General features: G+C 45.0%; 1 protein-coding gene and 1 long non-coding RNA gene across 2 annotated transcripts; both read left to right on the top strand.

Moving 5' to 3' along the window:
• Nucleotides 1-2,451: 2,451 nt before the first annotated feature.
• Nucleotides 2,452-6,430, top strand: LOC131140424 (uncharacterized). Its single transcript, XR_009132408.1, has 4 exons — nucleotides 2,452-2,529; nucleotides 3,570-3,641; nucleotides 3,717-3,841; nucleotides 5,107-6,430. It is a non-coding gene; the product is annotated as an uncharacterized LOC131140424 (long non-coding RNA).
• A 260-nt stretch (nucleotides 6,431-6,690) lies between these two features.
• LOC131140693 (sphingosine-1-phosphate phosphatase 1-like) lies at nucleotides 6,691-18,646 on the top strand. The gene is made up of 3 exons (XM_058091361.1): nucleotides 6,691-7,758; nucleotides 14,420-14,509; nucleotides 15,910-18,646. Exons 1-3 carry the CDS (start codon nucleotides 7,024-7,026, stop codon nucleotides 16,459-16,461), a joined length of 1,377 nt encoding a protein of 458 aa, XP_057947344.1. The 5' UTR covers nucleotides 6,691-7,023; the 3' UTR covers nucleotides 16,462-18,646.
• The last annotated feature ends 592 nt before the right edge of the window (nucleotides 18,647-19,238 follow it).

Raw genomic sequence — 19,238 nt, forward strand, 5'->3', positions numbered from 1 at the left:
AAAGTGCCTGCAGGTTTAGGTGAACATATCAGTCAGAATATGATGAGTCGTGGATTTTTAAAAACAAATGTGCTTTTCTATTACTGCCTCCACATGTTTACATATTGTCTTTATATATATATATATATATATAATAGTTTTTTCAATTCATTTCAGCTTTTATGAAGAAGGTCATCATTTCAAAGTGTTTTCCCTTGAAAGGTAAAAAAAAAAATTTTTTTTCATGACCTGAACTCAACTTGTCAAAAATATAAACATTTCCTGTAAACAATATAAACTCTTTTCAACATGTCCTCATTAAAAGGCACCTTGGTTGGTTGTCCCTAACATGCCCGTCTACCCCCGTTGGCTCCCAATCCGGGCCCTCGTTGCGCCCCCTTTTTTGTACCTCTGATTTCCTTGTTGTGGATGCCAATAAAGATTCCCGCTGAGGGATCGTCTGTCTGCCATCTGCCGTCTTCAAATGAGACGTCTTCATTTTGACACCAAACATCAGCATCGTGTTTGCTCCGCTTCCCCGTCAATCACAGCAGATTGGCGGCTTGGTGAAGGGGGGGTGCCTTTGTGCCTTTAAGCCCTGATACCTTGTCTTAATAATCTATAATCCCAACACCTTGTAGTTTTGTGTCCCCAATTGGCTGTCATGTGACTATCATGTGACTATCATGTGATTAATCATAATAAATTAAAACCCTTTAACAATTTGAATGCACTCCTAAAGTGTGTAATACTACAATTGAAGTATTTTCTACTATATTTATATGGACTTGTTAGGATTTGATGAAGCATTACTTCACCATACGGCAGCACGAAGGTTCAAGCTCCCAAAAAGGCTCCATGGGAGGCGGAAACAGGAACGCGGGGCCCATCAGTGACAAGAATAGCAGGGAAGAAGAAAAGAACCAACCAACTGGTGCCAAGCAGAGAAAAATCCAAACAAGAGTTTGAGCTATCAAGTGGAACGTGATCTAAAAGCAGCCAGGAGAATATCACATATTGTTTGTCACAATAGCAAAAATGCTAATGAGACATTTGATAAATGTCAATATTTCAATGTTCTTTGTTCAGTCCAAAGTACGTTTGTGCTGCGCTAAAACAGGAAGAAGGAATACAGGTAGCATAAAAAAAGTCATGTAATCAACGCTGCCATATAACTTTCACTTTTCCATCTCATAGCAGCTATGGTGCTTTCAAAGTCCAGTGGCGGCATCAGACATTTGTCATCCTGAATTATCTAGATTGCCGGGGGGGGGGGGGCATGGAAGCGACCAAAGTAATTGTGCAAAACATACCGACCACATGCAGTTGATGCAAAGAGCTGTGTTATTATTATTATTATTATTATTATTATTATTATTGTTATTATTATTATTATTATTATTATTATTAGCTCCTCCACAGAATAGGCAGCGCTCTTCTGCTCTTCCACTTCACAGTGAAATGTGTCCAAGTGGAAATGGCGGTGAGGCTGAAGTTAATGTGGTGGCCAGCCAATCCCAGGGCACATATAGACAAACAACCATTCACACTCACATTCATACCTATGGACAATTTGGAGTGGCTAATTAACCTAGCATGTTTTTGGAATGTGGGAGGAAACCGGAGTACCCGGAGAAAACCCACGCATGCACGGGGAGAACATGCAAACTCCACACAGAGATGGCCGAGGGTGGGGAAAGACAAAATAAGAAGCTAAAAATTACCACTTCCACACAAGCGAGGAGGAGAACTCATTCATTTATTTTCTACCGCTTTTCCTCACAAGGGTCATGGGGGGTGCTGGAGCCTATCCCAGCTGTCTTGGGGCGAGAAGCGGGGTCCACCCTGGACTGGTGGCCAGCCAATCACAGGGCACATATAGACAAACAACCATTCACACTCACATTCATACCTATGGACAATTTGGAGTGGCTAATTAACCTAGCATGTTTTTGGAATGTGGGAGGAAACCGGAGTACCCGGAGAAATTGAATAATTCCGGAACGTATGAACGTATAGCCAAGTCATTTTTGGGAATCCTACAGGCCCCAGTACCCGGAGAAAACGGGTACATGCAAAAAACTTGTAAACTCCACACAGAGAGGGCCGAGGGTGGAATTGAACCCTGGTCTCCTAGCTGTGAGGTCTGCGCACTAACCACTCGACCGCCATGCCGCCCAATTTTATTTATTTATTTTTTCAAATGTGTTTTTTGTTTTTTATAATATTCATTTGAAGTTTTTTGCGGCCTGGTGTATCCGCTGGTCCGTACAGGAAATCAAAGCGAGCGCCCCGGATGATGCGGGATGGAGAGGAGGGATGCTAGTCGGAGAGGAGGGATGCTGGTGGCGTCATCCCCGCGCTTGTTTTGTCTCTTAGCAACAGGAAACATCTGCCTCCGCGGGGACCAATGAAGCTGGCGTCTCCTCTCTTGTTGCTGTCGAGGAGATATTTTAGGAGGCTGGAGAGCACCGAGGATCGCACCGTGGAGGAGCTGCCGCCGCCGGACCAGCACAGGCTTCCTGAAGAACTGCTGGACTTCATTAATAGGTAGGACTGCTACTACTACTATAGATGATTATTATTATTAGCCTCGACTCATTCACTTCAGCTTGTAGGACACTTGAATGCTCTTTAATGCTCCTCTACGTCCTCCCACTTTACCACTGAGCAAAAAAACAACTTAAATTCATCGAATGTGTTTCTTCATGAAGATCTTTGTCGTCAAGCGACATGACAACAGACGTGTGAGATGCTCACACACGTCCTACACATTCTCTCCTGTCATGTCTTCCCATTCTATTGGACCCTCGTCCCCAAAGATCACGTAATGCTCTTGGACGTCTGAGTCACAGTGGCACGGTGGACCTTTGGCCACTAGAATGCTTCCCACTCGCATTCACCGTGGATTTGTGGCGTTTTAAAGAACACCCCAAAAAGAACACGCATGCACACCCACCCACACACACGCACATAAACACACACACATAAACACACACATAAACACACACCTCCATCTGCTGAGCTTCTTTGCTAACATTTTCATATTCTTTGTATACAACATACCCACGGGCGCTTAGAGACGGAAATATAAAGTGTGGGTCGTTTCCTGGTATCACAAAGAAATGAAATATTTGTAATTTTTAATAAACAGTATTGGTGCAAGCGTGTACCTTCATCCTTCACGTTGGTTGAAAAAGTCGTACATAATTTGCGGTTGACCGTCATTACTCCAAAAATACTCACAGACAAGTATAGCATGTAGTATTCTGCTCACTTGCCATCAGTAATGTTATGAAACGTGATGTCAGCCTCTCATACCTCTCGGTCTGTGTGGAAGTGGTAAAACCTTGGCTTCTTTCATAAGTTTACAATCATTTCATTGGAGAGGAAAACTACTTAGCTCGTTAGCTGACTATGTTAGCGGCACTTTAAAGTAAGCGAATTCAGATGCTAACGAGTTAGCTTCCGAGGTTGCTTTGTTAGCAGCAGCGGCGGCCTATTTCGTTCAATTAACCGCGTGTGAGTTGATGTCAAAGTTCTTCCAGAAGTGATTTGGAAGCAGAGCTTAAGAAGTTGACTTCCTGCAGGAGTGCGAGGAAGATGTGGAGGGTCAGGAGGTCTCACACACGTCGATGCTAGGAGATCACATCATCAATAAGGTTAGCATCTCAGCTTTCGGCCAACGCGGCCTGGTGTCAAGTCGTTTTTTTGATGTTGACGAACATGTCTTTCAGAGGCCCCTCCCCCGCCCGCTGGAGAGCGTCCAAACCATTCAACAACGTCGAAAGTCGCTTACTTCAAGAGGAAATATGCGGAGGAGGAGGTTTTGCACGGAGGCCTACGAGGATATTTTCAAAAAGTACATTTGATGGTCTTCTATCATTTAGTCAAATGTCAGTGTGGTCCGTTTGTGTCCTTCATGGATGTCAAAACGTTCATGCAGATGATGCCTTCATTGTCAGATTGGCAGAGTGGACCTTAGTTACCATGACGATGACCAGGGGCGGCACTAGGTTCTGAGGACGGGGGGGCTTGGCCCCCTGGAGATGCACAGGATATGAATGAATGTAGTACACATTCACAAAAATCCAAAAAACAAATAACGAACAACGAACTTTCCCACTTTTGGACAGATTTAGCGATCAATTATATAATTAGATATATTATATAATAATCATTATTATATTATTAATTATATTATTATTACTACTATTCTTCTGATTATTACATAGGCTAGTATTAGCCTGTTTATTGGCTTTCTTATTAGCCTGCTTTTGTCTTATTATATACAATTTGTCAGAGATTTTTTGTAAAAAAAATACAAAATAAAAAAATAAAAATCAATAAAATTTTGTAAAATAAGATTTTTAAGATTTTTTTGTAAAAAAAAAAGGGTCCCCCTAAAATACACGTAATGACACCACTGAATCTGAGTTTATAATGCTAGTATAATAATATAATAATCATTATTATATTATTAATCAGCCTATTATTATTACTATTATCATTATTCTTCTTCTGATTACTACTACTACTACTACTACTAGTAGTAGTAGTAGTAGGCTAGTATTAGCCTGCTTATTGGCTTTCTTATTAGCCTGCTTTTGCCGTATTTTATAAAACTTGTCTGAGATTTTTTGTAAAAAAAATCAATAAAAAAAATAAAATTTTATAAAATAAGATTTTGTAGATTTTTTTTTTAAAGGGGGTCTTGTCCCCCTAAAATAGGCCTAATGACACCACTGAATCTGAGTTTATAATGGTTGTCTAATAATATAATAATCATTATTATATTATTCATCAGCCTATTATTATTACTATCATCATTATTATTCTTATGATTACTACTACTACTACTACTCGTAGTAGTAGTAGTAGTAATAGTAGCCTAGTATTAGCCTGCTTATTGGCTTGCTTATTAGCCTGCTTTTGCCCTATTATGTGAAATTTGTCAGAGATTTTTTTCGTACAAAAGAATTTATAAAAAAATTTTAAAAATCAATAAAAAATATCAAATTATTTAGGGGGGCTTAAGAACATTTCAGGGGGGCTGAAGTCCCCCTAAAATAGGCCTAATGACACCACTGACGATGACGTGACCTCACGTGTCTCTCTGCTGTGCAGCACCTGATACTGCAGGAGGACAGGGGCTGCATCCTCAAGTTGTCCCTGGAGAAGCTGAGGTTCCTGGAGGACCCTGAGGCCTACCTGCGGCGCTCCGTCCTCATCAACAACCTGCTGAGGAAGATCCACAGCGAGGAGGAGGAGGATGTAGAGGAGGAAGAGGAGATGGTGGACAGGAAGAGGGTGAAGGTATTGGTCAGCGACCGCTGCTCTCCATCGTTGAGCTTCAAGGAGCTGCAGCGTTACCGTCTGGTGCCGTGCTGTCCGTCGACGGGCTGCCTCTGCGGGCTGGACCCTGGCTCGGGCCTGGAACCGCTGGAACCGCTGGAACCGCTGGAACCGCTGGAACCGCTGGAACCGCTGGAAGCGGACCACCGGCTGCTCCTGTACAACCTGGACGACCACGGCTGACTGTGGCCTTCACGGACATGCCGAGAAAGCCTCCCAGCAAGGAATGGCCTGCCTTGCTTGTTCCAGAAGCTTCTGAGAAAGTCTGCTTGACGTGCGGAGAGACCACCATCGTGGGACCGGTGTCAAAGGTCAAGCTGTCACAGCATCGATGATTGACTTGTTTTGCTCTTGAGGCTCACGTGGGCTTCTTCAGGGATTATTGACGCTCCTGTGAAGATATTTTTCTTACCTTTAATGTCTTTCTTTGTCTCACATTCACTGACTGTGTGACGTCACGCAAAGGTCATTTCGTTGCGCTTTCACTGGCCGTGGGAAAGTGAAGCTCTCATGTGGTCGCTGTCTTTTCTTTACCGGCTCGCTGCTGCCCTCTGCTGGAAATAAATAACATTGCAGCTATTTTCTTTCTAAGGGTGTTGGTTTGCTGGATAAATGTTTGTAAAAGAGGAGCCTGGCAGTATTTTAAAGCAACATTTCACTTTAAATTTGTACATTTTATAGTTTCCTACTGTGAATCCTGCTTGGAGAGTTTTTACCGTATTTTCACGCTGTATCGATCTTTGCTTTGTAAAGTCAACCTGTCTGCTTTGTGTCGATAGTAATCGATGTCATTCATTGTCTACAAATGTGTCTTATTCGGGACAGGGATTTTACTGCTACTCCGGGTGTGTTTATTAATTGATGTCATTCATTGTCTACAACTGTGTCTTATTCGGGACAGGGATTTTACTGCTACTCCAGGTGTTTATTCCCATCCATCATGTGAAAATAACAACACATTCTTCAAGAGAAGTTCAATATTTTAGCAGAAATATATCTATTTTGATGAAATATTTGTTACGTGGACATTTGACCAATCAGTCCTTTAAAGACGATAGTGACAAAGGTATGGATGATGTTAAGAACACAAGTCTACGTGTGGAGCTACCGATTATGTTTGTAATGCACTATGACCTTCTGTGCTGTGTTCTAATAAATCAGGCATATCTTAATCTGAAGCTGCAAAGCTATTCTCCTGAGCAACACCCAAACCCAACCGAAGCTAGATTCGCGTTACTGCTAATACTAGCATTTAGCATTAAAGAAACGCGAAAAAAATACGCTTTGAACTATCACGAAGTTGGAAAACAGAAGGAGTGCTGGAATGTCCGACGGTCCTGTAAGGCATCGAGGAAAGGCGGGTTGCTCGTGCAGTGGGCAGAGTGCTGTCATTAGAAGAAGAGTCTCCATTGAAGAGGTCGGTTTAAAGTCGGTACCAGAATCAGGACGAACAAGAGCAAACATCTTCGGTATTTATTGTATTCATTGTCGCTTAGACTTCTAAATCACATGGTAGTTTTTGATGCACACGTCTATCCGCTTTAAGTCGCCATAGTTGAAGACACTCGGCGCTGATGCTGATGCTAATGCTAATGCTAGCTAGCCTCCATAGTCCACCGTGCGGCCAAAGTAGCCGAGCGACTGCTTCCTTTTTCGGCTGTGCGCTGACCACCGAGCCGTACGTCCAACATGGAGAAAAGTAACCGCTTGTTGGAGCTCTCCCGCTTCCTCCAAGACCCACACCTCGTCGCTCGTTTCCAGCACATTTGCGGAGTACGAGGGACGTTTACCAGGACGGCGGTCGGGGGAGGCAACGACAGGGAAGCGACGCCGAGCGAGACGCAAAACAACGGGGCTTGCTACCACCAGCTGGACCAGGACGATGGGGGCGAGGCAGTGGATGTGGACTTGGGGACAGCGGGGGTTCGGAAGAGAGAAAAGCACCGCGAGGAAGATCCTCCCCACAATGGCTCCCTGCCCACCAAGACACCAGCGGCCGGTGTGTCCGATCACAGCGGGGCCATGACGGATGAAGCCGGGGCAGCCAGCAGGGTCAAGCCGCTTCGCAGGAACTCCTTGACGGGGGACGCCGGTCAAGAGTTTCTGATCGAGAACCGCGTCTTCTACTACTTGTTCTCATTCGGAACCGAGCTGGGCAACGAATTATTTTACATCACCTTCTTCCCCTTCCTGCTGTGGAACGTGGACGCCTTCGTGAGCCGGAGACTCATCATGGTGTGGGTGTGGGTCATGTACCTGGGCCAGTGCACCAAGGACGTGATCGGCTGGTCCAGACCCGCCTCGCCTCCCGTGGTCAAAATGGAGGTGTTCTACAACTCGGAGTACAGCATGCCGTCCACACACGCCATGTCCGGCACCGCCATCCCCTTCGCCCTCTTCATCATGACCTGCGATCGCTGGCAGGTGAGAAGAAGAAACGCTCACAAATCCACTCACAAACTTAAAAGGGAAACCGTAAAAGGGAAGCGATTGGAATGGGAGTCGCTTCCTCATCGAGGAAACGCGCTAACTTCCTCTTCCTCTTCGTTTTTCATATGAAAGATGTTCAGTTAGAGCATCAGCATTTTCAGTTGGACTTGATCAGTGCACCGCAGTTACCACACACACACGCATCACATGGAAAGATCATTCAATCTAACTTTATTTACACAGAAAAACACTAATGTCACTTTGTAGCATCGTTTTACTGCTCACAGACGCCAGGGGGCATCACTGGTGTCTGCAGGCTGCTATGATTGGCTGTGATCTCCCACCCAACCATTTTCTAGGTTTGCGGGGTATGCTGGAGCCTATCCCGACAGACTGGTCGCCAGCCAAATGCTGTGATCTTGCAGTTCTGAAATTCTTTGATGACATCATCTGTCCGCCCAATGAAGGCTTTCTGGTGGACTTTCAGATAGTGAATGCTTTGAACAATGGAAAGGTTGTAGACGGAATGTTAATTCTATAAGTTCACGGATAATCTCTGTAGCCGAGCGACTGCTTCCTGTGTCGTCATGCCCCTGCTACAAAGTTAGAACACATGGACAGGAAGTAGAAATGAAACACCTCAGCATTTAATGGTCTTCAAGGTTTATAACGCAAAGTCATTTACAAGCCCAGATAAGACAGCCCGCCTCTTTGACGTCTTTGATGCACAATGCTCAAAGTTTTAACACGTGAGTGTGGAGGTCACATGACTCCAATGAGACTTTGACCTCGCTGCTGTGTTTGTTTATGACCTCGGATGTCTCACATGAGAACATGAAGGATCGGGTCAGAATAGGAGACGGCAAGGTTGAACATTGGACATTGGTTGGCCTTTTTTCCCTTTTGGAAACTTTCCTTCCCAGAGGAAATGGTGTGGAAAAATTGAAATATTAGTCAATGGCAACACAACTGAACACAAAATGCAGTTTTTAAATCAAACCTTTTATTCATTCATTCATTTTCTACCACTTATCCTCAAGATAAGGGGGTGCTGGAGCCTATCCCAGCTGTCTTTTTGGGGCGAGAGGCGGGGTCCACCCTGGACTGGTGGCCAGCCAATCCCAGGGCACATATAGACAACAAACCATTCACACTCACATTCATACCTATGGACAATTTGGAGTGGCTAATTAACCTAGCATGTTTTTGGAATGTGGGAGGAAACCGGAGTACCCGGAGAAAACCCACGCATGCACGGGGAGAACATGCAAACTCCACACAGAGATGGCCGAGGGTGGAATTGAACTCGGGTCTCCTAGCTGTGATGTAGCGAATGAATGAATGAATGAATGAATGAATGAATATACATAATGTATACATAACAATCAACAAAAGGGTAAATACGTCAACATCTAAAAGAGGAAATATGCCCTTTGAAATGCACCAGACCCACATTGAACATTGTTAACTGCCACACAAGTGTAAAAAGAAGTCGAGCAGTGTTAATAGTGTAAAGTGTATGTAGTCGAGGGGCAGCAGACACTGCTGTTGTGTCCTTGTCACCCACTTTGCCTGTAGTGTTATCCACACTGGTGTATGAATGTCCATGAATGTTTAGTGGTGGTGGTAGAGTCCGTTAGCACCAATTAGCAGACTCATTTCACTGAGCGTACCACAGGGCAGTAGACGTGTTCCAAGGTGAACATCACAGGAAGAGAAACATTGCGTATGACTGCTGTCTCAGCGGACTTGTCGGAGCAGAACAGGAATGTTTGGATGGGCACAAGTCAGCCGGATCTCCTCCCTCCACAGCAGCGGGGCCCCGCCTCCCTCGGCGAGGACGCTAACCACAGCCAGATGTTTCTCCACGTGAGGTCAAAGCTGGAAAGCAAATGTGGAGGCTCTCCCTGATGTCTGATGATGTGCGGCCCGAGACCCGTGCACTGTAGCGGCGTCAAATGTAAACATGATGATGTTTACACTGCAGAACTGGCTTCATGCTGGATGGCCCCCTGCCAGGCGTGAGGCGTGGCTATGGGGCCTCCATGTTGAGACTGTAGACACCATGCGTAGACTCTGGAAAAACACAGACTACTCAGGCGGTGGTGCCTTGGCGAGTCCGCACAAGCACGGTCACGGTCTGGGAAGTTCTGTCGGCACCGTGTTGGAGTTGTTGAGACTGTAATGACCTTGTGAATGACCTGACGTCCTACAGTTTGCTAACATGAAGGTCAAGGTGCTTAACTCCACCCACTGGACATCAGATGCAACCTTGTGGTGTGTTTGTGTCAACCTGAGGGTTGTGTGTATGTGTGTATGTGTGTTTGTGTCAACCTGAGGGTTGTGTGTATGTGTGTTTGTGTGTTTGTGTCAACCTGAGGGTTGTGTGTATGTGTGTATGTGTGTATGTGTGTTTGTGTCAACCTGAGGGTTGTGTGTATGTGTGTTTGTGTGTTTGTGTCAACCTGAGGGTTGTGTGTATGTGTGTATGTGTGTTTGTGTCAACCTGAGGGTTGTGTGTATGTGTGTATCTGTGTTTGTGTCAACCAGAGGGTTGTGTGTATGTGTGTATGTGTGTTTGTGTCAACCTGAGGGTTGTGTGTATGTGTGTATGTGTCAACCTGAGGGTTGTGTGTATGTGTGTTTGTGTCAATCTGAGGGTTGTGTGTATGTGTGTTTGTGTCAACCTGAGGGTTGTGTGTATGTGTGTTTGTGTCAACCAGAGGGTTGTGTGTATGTGTGTATGTGTGTTTGTGTCAACCAGAGGGTTGTGTGTATGTGTGTTTGTGTGTTTGTGTCAACCTGAGGGTTGTGTGTTTGTGTGTATGTGTGTTTGTGTCAACCTGAGGGTTGTGTGTATGTGTGTATGTGTGTTTGTGTCAACCTGAGGGTTGTGTGTATGTGTGTTTGTGTCAACCTGAGGGTTGTGTGTATGTGTGTTTGTGTCAACCTGAGGGTTGTGTGTATGTGTGTATGTGTGTTTGTGTCAACCTGAGGGTTGTGTGTATGTGTGTTTGTGTCAACCTGAGGGTTGTGTGTATGTGTGTATGTGTGTTCAACCTGAGGGTTGTGTGTATGTGTGTATGTGTGTTTGTGTCAACCTGAGGGTTGTGTGTATGTGTGTTTGTGTCAACCTGAGGGTTGTGTGTATGTGTGTATGTGTGTTTGTGTCAACCTGAGGGTTGTGTGTATGTGTGTTTGTGTCAACCTGAGGGTTGTGTGTATGTGTGTATGTGTGTTTGTGTCAACCTGAGGGTTGTGTGTATGTGTGTATGTGTGTTTGTGTCAACCTGAGGGTTGTGTGTATGTGTGTATGTGTGTTTGTGTCAACCTGAGGGTTGTGTGTATGTGTGTATGTGTGTTTGTGTCAACCTGAGGGTTGTGTGTATGTGTGTTTGTGTCAACCTGAGGGTTGTGTGTATGTGTGTATGTGTGTTTGTGTCAACCTGAGGGTTGTGTGTATGTGTGTTTGTGTCAACCTGAGGGTTGTGTGTATGTGTGTATGTGTGTTTGTGTCAACCTGAGGGTTGTGTGTATGTGTGTATGTGTGTTTGTGTCAACCTGAGGGTTGTGTGTATGTGTGTATGTGTGTATGTGTGTTTGTGTCAACCTGAGGGTTGTGTGTATGTGTGTATCCGTGTTTGTGTCAACCTGAGGGTTGTGTGTATGTGTGTTTGTGTCAACCTGAGGGTTGTGTGTATGTGTGTATGTGTGTTTGTGTCAACCTGAGGGTTGTGTGTATGTGTGTATGTGTGTTTGTGTCAACCTGAGGGTTGTGTGTATGTGTGTATCCGTGTTTGTGTCAACCTGAGGGTTGTGTGTATGTGTGTATGTGTGTTTGTGTCAACCTGAGGGTTGTGTGTATGTGTGTATGTGTGTTTGTGTCAACCTGAGGGTTGTGTGTATGTGTGTATGTGTGTTTGTGTCAACCTGAGGGTTGTGTGTATGTGTGTATGTGTGTATGTGTCAACCTGAGGGTTGTGTGTATGTGTGTATGTGTGTTTGTGTCAACCTGAGGGTTGTGTGTATGTGTGTATGTGTGTTTGTGTCAACCTGAGGGTTGTGTGTATGTGTGTATGTGTGTTTGTGTCAACCTGAGGGTTGTGTGTATGTGTGTTTGTGTCAACCTGAGGGTTGTGTGTTTGTGTGTATGTGTGTTTGTGTCAACCTGAGGGTTGTGTGTATGTGTGTTTGTGTCAACCTGAGGGTTGTGTGTATGTGTGTATGTGTGTTTGTGTGTATGTGTGTATGTGTGTTTGTGTCAACCTGAGGGTTGTGTGTATGTGTGTATATGTGTTTCTGTCAACCTGAGGGTTGTGTGTATGTGTGTATGTGTGTTTGTGTCAACCTTAGGGTTGTGTGTATGTGTGTTTGTGTCAACCTGAGGGTTGTGTGTATGTGTGTATGTGTGTTTGTGTCAACCTGAGGGTTGTGTGTATGTGTGTATGTGTGTTTGTGTCAACCTGAGGGTTGTGTGTATGTGTGTATGTGTGTTTGTGTCAACCTGAGGGTTGTGTGTATGTGTGTTTGTGTGTTTGTGTCAACCTGAGGGTTGTGTGTATGTGTGTTTGTGTCAATCTGAGGGTTGTGTGTATGTGTGTTTGTGTCAACCTGAGGGTTGTGTGTATGTGTGTTTGTGTCAACCTGAGGGTTGTGTGTATGTGTGTTTGTGTGTTTGTGTGTTTGTGTCAACCTGAGGGTTGTGTGTATGTGTGTATATGTGTTTGTGTGTTTGTGTCAACCTGAGGGTTGTGTGTATGTGTGTATATGTGTTTGTGTTAACCTGAGGGTTGTGTGTATGTGTGTTTGTGTGTTTGTGTCAACCTGAGGGTTGTGTGTATGTGTGTATGTGTGTTTGTGTGTTTGTGTCAACCTGAGGGTTGTGTGTATGTGTGTATGTGTGTTTGTGTCAACCTGAGGGTTGTGTGTATGTGTGTATGTGTGTTTGTGTCAACCTTAGGGTTGTGTGTATGTGTGTATGTGTGTTTGTGTCAACCTGAGGGTTGTGTGTATGTGTGTATGTGTGTATGTGTGTTTGTGTCAACCTGAGGGTTGTGTGTATGTGTGTATGTGTGTTTGTGTCAACCTTAGGGTTGTGTGTATGTGTGTATGTGTGTTTGTGTCAACCTGAGGGTTGTGTGTATGTGTGTTTGTGTGTTTGTGTCAACCTGAGGGTTGTGTGTATGTGTGTTTGTGTGTTTGTGTCAACCTGAGGGTTGTGTGTTTGTGTGTTTGTGTCAACCTGAGGGTTGTGTGTTTGTGTGTATGTGTGTTTGTGTCAACCTGAGGGTTGTGTGTTTGTGTGTATGTGTGTTTGTGTCAACCTGAGGGTTGTGTGTATGTGTATGTGTGTTTGTGTCAACCTGAGGGTTGTGTGTATGTGTGTTTGTGTCAACCTCAGGGTTGTGTGTATGTGTGTGTGTGTTTGTGTCAACCTGAGGGTTGTGTGTATGTGTGTGTGTGTGTTTGTGTCAACCTGAGGGTTGTGTGTATGTGTATGTGTGTTTGTGTCAACCTGAGGGTTGTGTGTATGTGTGTATGTGTGTTTGTGTCAACCTGAGGGTTGTGTGTATGTGTGTATGTGTGTTTGTGTCAACCTGAGGGTTGTGTGTTTGTGTCAACCTGAGGGTTGTGTGTATGTGTGTATGTGTGTTTGTGTCAACCTGAGGGTTGTGTGTATGTGTGTATGTGTGTTTGTGTCAACCAGAGGGTTGTGTGTATGTGTGTATGTGTGTTTGTGTCAACCTGAGGGTTGTGTGTATGTGTGTATATGTGTTTGTGTCAACCTGAGGGTTGTGTGTATGTGTGTATGTGTGTATGTGTGTATGTGTCAACCTGAGGGTTGTGTGTATGTGTGTTTGTGTGTTTGTGTCAACCTGAGGGTTGTGTGTATGTGTGTATGTGTGTTTGTGTCAACCTGAGGGTTGTGTGTATGTGTGTATGTGTGTTTGTGTCAACCTGAGGGTTGTGTGTATGTGTGTATGTGTGTATGTGTGTTTCACACACAAAAGACAACAAAAGGCTTTTAGCGAAAGTGAAAACCTCAGCAGATCACATTTCTACCGACTCAGCTGTCAGTCAACCTTACGTCCCGCCTCCCGTCCATCTCTCATTGTACATGCGGCCGCTTCATGCGCGGTTGAGGTCAGATAAGATAAAACTTTATTGTTATTATTATCTTATAACTGCATGATGTAAGAAACAAACAGGTCGTCCTCAGTATGAATTTTGCCCCTAAAGGGTGACATAAGCGTGTGGAAGTGGGAGTGGGAACGTCTACCTCCATAAATGTCATTCCCCATATACACACAACTTACATAATAGTTTATCATGAGATTCCCAAGCATCATTAATACTCTATGCCAGCACATAGTAGTAACACAACCAATGGCTGTATTATTAATATTAAGTGTTATATAAAGTACTATAGAACAAATAAATAAACTTTAAATACTTTTAAGGGCTGCATGTTGTTCATGTGGTTAGCGTGCAGACCTCGCAGCTAGGAGACCCGGGTTCAATTCCACCCTCGGCCATCTCTGTGTGGCGTTTGCGCCCCGCCTCTCGCCCCAAGACAGCTGGGATAGGCTCCAGCACCCAACCGTCAGTGTTGATGGTTAGTATTTGGGATTGACTCTTCGTATCTGGTCCACAGTACTCCTTCACGCTGGGCTTGGTTTTGGCTCTCTGTTGGTGTCTGCTGGTCTGCGTCAGTCGGATCTACTTGGGGATGCACTCGGTTCTGGTAAGTCCCGCCCATGTGCACACACACACACGCACACACACATCTGCACACAATTGCAGTGCTCCGACGCTCCCAAAGGAAAAAGCCAAGTTTGTCTTCAGGGTCCAGATGGATGAGTAGATCCGTGGTCACAGCGCTTTGAAGCAGGTTTGATTGACAGCTGCGTGGAACAAGTCGCTTTCGCACGCCTTGGACTCCTCGTGGCTGCTGACAGGTGCCGTCGTGGTGACGGCCTCTGCAACCACATGACATCTGCTGGATCACATGACCAACGCCGCTGGAAAGACATGATGAACAAGACGGCCCGCAAAGACTTTGAAGAACATCAGACTAAGGACTCCTGGAGCTCCTCTCATCCTCTCATCACTGCTGAGCTCCAGGAACATGAATGATGGCCACCTTCCTGGGGACACACAGCTGCAGGGCAGGACTCCAACATGATGAGGACCCCAAACACACCTCCAAGGACAAGGACCTAAACCCGATGGAGCATCTGTGGGGAATCCTCCAACAGAAGGTGGAGGAGTCATCATGAAACTGGACCTCAGAGGCTTCCTGTGATGTTCTACTGAACTCTGGCCATCCACACTAAATATTCACACTTTAGACACAATGTGGACGTTTTCACAAGGGGGGGGGTACTCACTTTTGTGCCAGCGGTTTAGACATGAATGGTTGTGGGACATTTACTGTCTGTTAGATTAATTAGCAATTAAATTAGCAATAAATTGGTATGAATATTATATAAATATGATTAATATAATTAATATAATATTAATATTAATACAATATTATAAATATTATAATATAAAAATATTAATACAATATTATAAATATTATAATATAAAAATATTAAATATATTATGATATTAAAATATTTAATGAATAAAAATATACTGCATAATAAAAAAAATGATGTTGAAAGTTGCAAGGAACGTCCAGGAAGCGTCTGAGCTCCATGCGTTCATCTGCAAAGAATCTTGTGTGGCCGCCTTGACGTCTGGCTCCAGTCCGCTCTTGCAAACATAGCGGCTCGTTACCGTGGCAACCTTATGACAACACAAAACGCAGTCACTTTTGGTGGCTTTCTTTGTGGACTTGAATATTCCTCTTTCTTTAACGTCGTCACAAGTCACCCCACGAAACCACTTCCACAACATTTCTGAACTCCCAAACTCCAGACTGCAACACAGCTGGAGTGGAATGCCTTGCTCCATAGTACGGGGGCACCGCAATGTGTTTGGAAAAGGTCCTAAGGCATTTCTTGAAACCTTTTTCTTCTATTGTTTTGTGTTCCTTTTAGAAAATCACGTGGATGGCGTTTTGAGACAAAAATGCATGATTAAATTATTATTATTAATAATAATAACTAATGCTTATGATGTCTGTGATCCTCACAGGACGTCATTGTCGGCGTCTTCTACAGCGTCCTCATTCTCCTCCTCTTCCTGCCGGCGATGGACGCCATCGACGACTTCGTCCTGACGTGCGTCCACGCCCCGCTGGTCATCGTGTGCGTCCACCTGGGCCTGGGCCTGTTCTCCTTCACCCTGGACACGTGGAGCACATCCCGGGGCGACACGGCTCAGATCCTGGGCTCGGGTGGCGGCATCGCCCTGGCCTCCCACGTCAACCACCGCCTGGGCCTGATGGCGGACCCCCCGCCGGAGCGCCTTCCCCTCTCGCTGCCGGCCCTCAGCGGGGGCCTGGTGGGCACAGCCGCGCTGCGCTTCCTGCTGGGCGTGCTGGTCGTGGTGGCCACGCGGGCGCTGATGAAGGCGCTGACCATCCCGCTGGTGTGCCGCCTCCTGGCCATCCCGGGCGGCGACATGAGGAAGGCCAGGCAGCACGCCGAGGTGGAGCTTTCCTACCGCTACATCGTCTACGGGACGGTGGGCTTCAACACGCTCTTCCTGGTGCCGCTCCTCTTCAGCTACCTGCCGCTCTGTTGACCACGTGACCTTCATGCTCGACGTCTTCTCCAACATCCTCAGCTCCTCTCTAGAAGACCACTACTGATTCGCCATGACGGAACACGGCATCGGGTTCCCAGTGGACGTTTGCACGGGACACTCCAAGTAGAAGCTCGTCTTCTTCTTCGACGCAAACCATTTTAGAGCCGCCAGAGGGCTTTGGATGCACAGCGCCTCGTTAGCTCTGTGATCGATTGCTCTTCCTGTTAGAAGAAACGCACATGCAGGCACATACCATCTTTCAACTGTGGGAACTTTAAAGAGTTTTTGTCTTATTTCCTACCTGATGTACACTGTAAAAAATTAATTGTGTTCTTTCCACCGATGTCAGATGTTTACTCGATGAAACGTCCTCACGCCCTCTTTCACACTGGCATTACAATCACGATATGTCCATAAACGCCTCAAATAGAAATATACATATTTTTAAAAAGCAATAAATAGTCAATCGGGGCAAGTGGGTAGTTTCTTGATCACCTCCTGTAGCCTTGCTGCCCGTGATGGCACATTATTCTCACTCAGCCTTCACATGTTGAAATGTCAACGTGACGAAGACCGTGTCACGTGTTTTTAAAACTATTATAAACGACGTTGTACCGGCAGGGTGGCTTTTTTGTATTCGAAATCCTTAAAAACTGCGTGTAGTGTTGACATTTCATTCCTCCTCCAGTTTGTTTCCTCCACGTTTCCTCCGGCAAACACATGACTTGTCTGCGGTTTGCTGTTAACGGCACACAGGAAACTTCCATAAAGGTCAAGAACACGACCCTTCCTTTTCGTCATTAAAAATGTTACGAAACGTGACCAAATACGGCGGCGAAACCGCCAGCAGAGCTCCACTCTGCCCTCTAGTGCCTTGCGAGGTCATGACACGGTATTTCATGTTGCCATTTGCACTTTGCTGCTCCTCAAGTTGGAAACTCAAGAAACCACATTTGACTTTCTGAATGTTCATGTCGGGGGTGTCCACACATTTTATGATGAGGGTCGTATGGATAAACAAATTCACATTTGGGACCACTACATTAAAGATGCTAAAAACAATCCCATGTTGGTCGGTATATGCCAGGGGTCGGCAACCTTTCCTATCAAAAGAGCCATTTTACCCGTTTGATGACTCAAGGAAAATAGACTGGAGCCGCAAAACATAATTCAAAAACAATATCTCATAAACTTTCAAAAGTTTATACCTGATAGCGACAGCGAACTGCGAGTCTCCCGTAATTTTAGAGGGAATTTTGGGGTATAATTTTAGGAATTTTGGAGAAAAAGTGCAGTACTCTTGCTAGTAACAGATTGCTAATATAGAAGATAAATGAAATATCTGTGTAAATTAAATGTAAACTCTGTTTACATTCATTCATTCTTTCATCAGGGTCGCGGGGGGTGCTGGAGCCTATCCCAGCTGTCTTCGGGCTACTGGTGGCCAGCCAATCACAGGGCACATATAGACAAACAACCACTCACACTCACAATTTGGAGTCGCCAAAGTGGGATTGAACTCAGGTCTCCTAGCTGTGAGGTCTGCGCGCTAACCACTCGACCACCGTGCATCTGTTTACAAACAGTTGTTGACAAATATGTTTACTCTGGCCCCAACAAGTTCAGGTGTTGAATACTTGAGAATTGCAAAAGGAGCCACAACAAAGAGCCTGAAGAGCCACATGCGGCTCTGGAGCCGTGGGTTGCTGACCCCTGGTATATGCTAACACAGCATCTCAGCTTTGTATTAATGTGACAATACAAATTATTAATGTCATATCTCATTGGTAACCTATTCATTTACCATATTTTCTGGACTATAAGTCGCTCCAGAGTATAAGTCGCACAAGGCCAAAAATGCATAATTAGGTAGAAAAAAAACATACATAAGTCGCTCTGGAGTATAAGTGGCAGGAACAGCCAACCTAGGAAAAAAAGTGCCACTATAGTCCGGAAAATACGGTAATTCTACAATATGACGAGGGTGAAGAAATTCCCCCCGGGGCCACACTTTGGACACCACTGGTTTATGTGTCGTGTTAGGAGTTGGTTGACTGGTGTCCTGATGTTGGACTCGTTAGAGGACCTCGTATGAAGATTGACTTGACTATTTTTGTATATAGATGAGATGTTTTCAGCCAAATGGACTCAAATAAATCTAATAAAATTCATGATTTCAATGTTTGGTGTTTTTTCTTTGGTTGAAAAAAAGTTTTCCTAAAGTTTGACGTCTTTGACTGTAAATGTGGTCCGGCCTGTATATCTGGTCCTGAGATCCTCTGCGCCAAGTTATGATCATGTGACATTCCTTGACCTTCACAAAGAACAGGAAGTGAGGACACAGCTGCATGAACATGAACATCCAACTATCATGCAATGTCTGCTCGTCCATCATCTGGTTGTGTCTCACGCAGGGACGTTTAGTGGTACATCACCATAGATGGAGGTTTTGATGACGTCACCACTCCAGCTCGGACACTCCAGCTGCTTCATTCGCTCACATGTGGATGGACCTGTGGTCAAGTGGTTTTGTCTTCTGGCCAGCTTTCCACTTGGCGCTGCTACTGAGACACTCCAGATGCTGGCTTCTTCATCTTGAGCTCCTCCTGAGGGAAGCACTGAAGTGGGACTGAGGTAGATGAAGACTTTGCTGGGTTAAAAAACATTGAAAGTTTGCGCTTTAATTCTTTTCCAAGTTCTCAGCTGAGGCGAGGTGAGCATTTTGGACTTCTGGTCGTAAAGAATGTACCTGAATATTAAAGTCAACTTTTATA

This window comes from Doryrhamphus excisus, chromosome 13 (assembly GCF_030265055.1).
Source record: "Doryrhamphus excisus isolate RoL2022-K1 chromosome 13, RoL_Dexc_1.0, whole genome shotgun sequence".
NCBI classification, from domain to species: Eukaryota; Metazoa; Chordata; class Actinopteri; order Syngnathiformes; family Syngnathidae; genus Doryrhamphus; species Doryrhamphus excisus.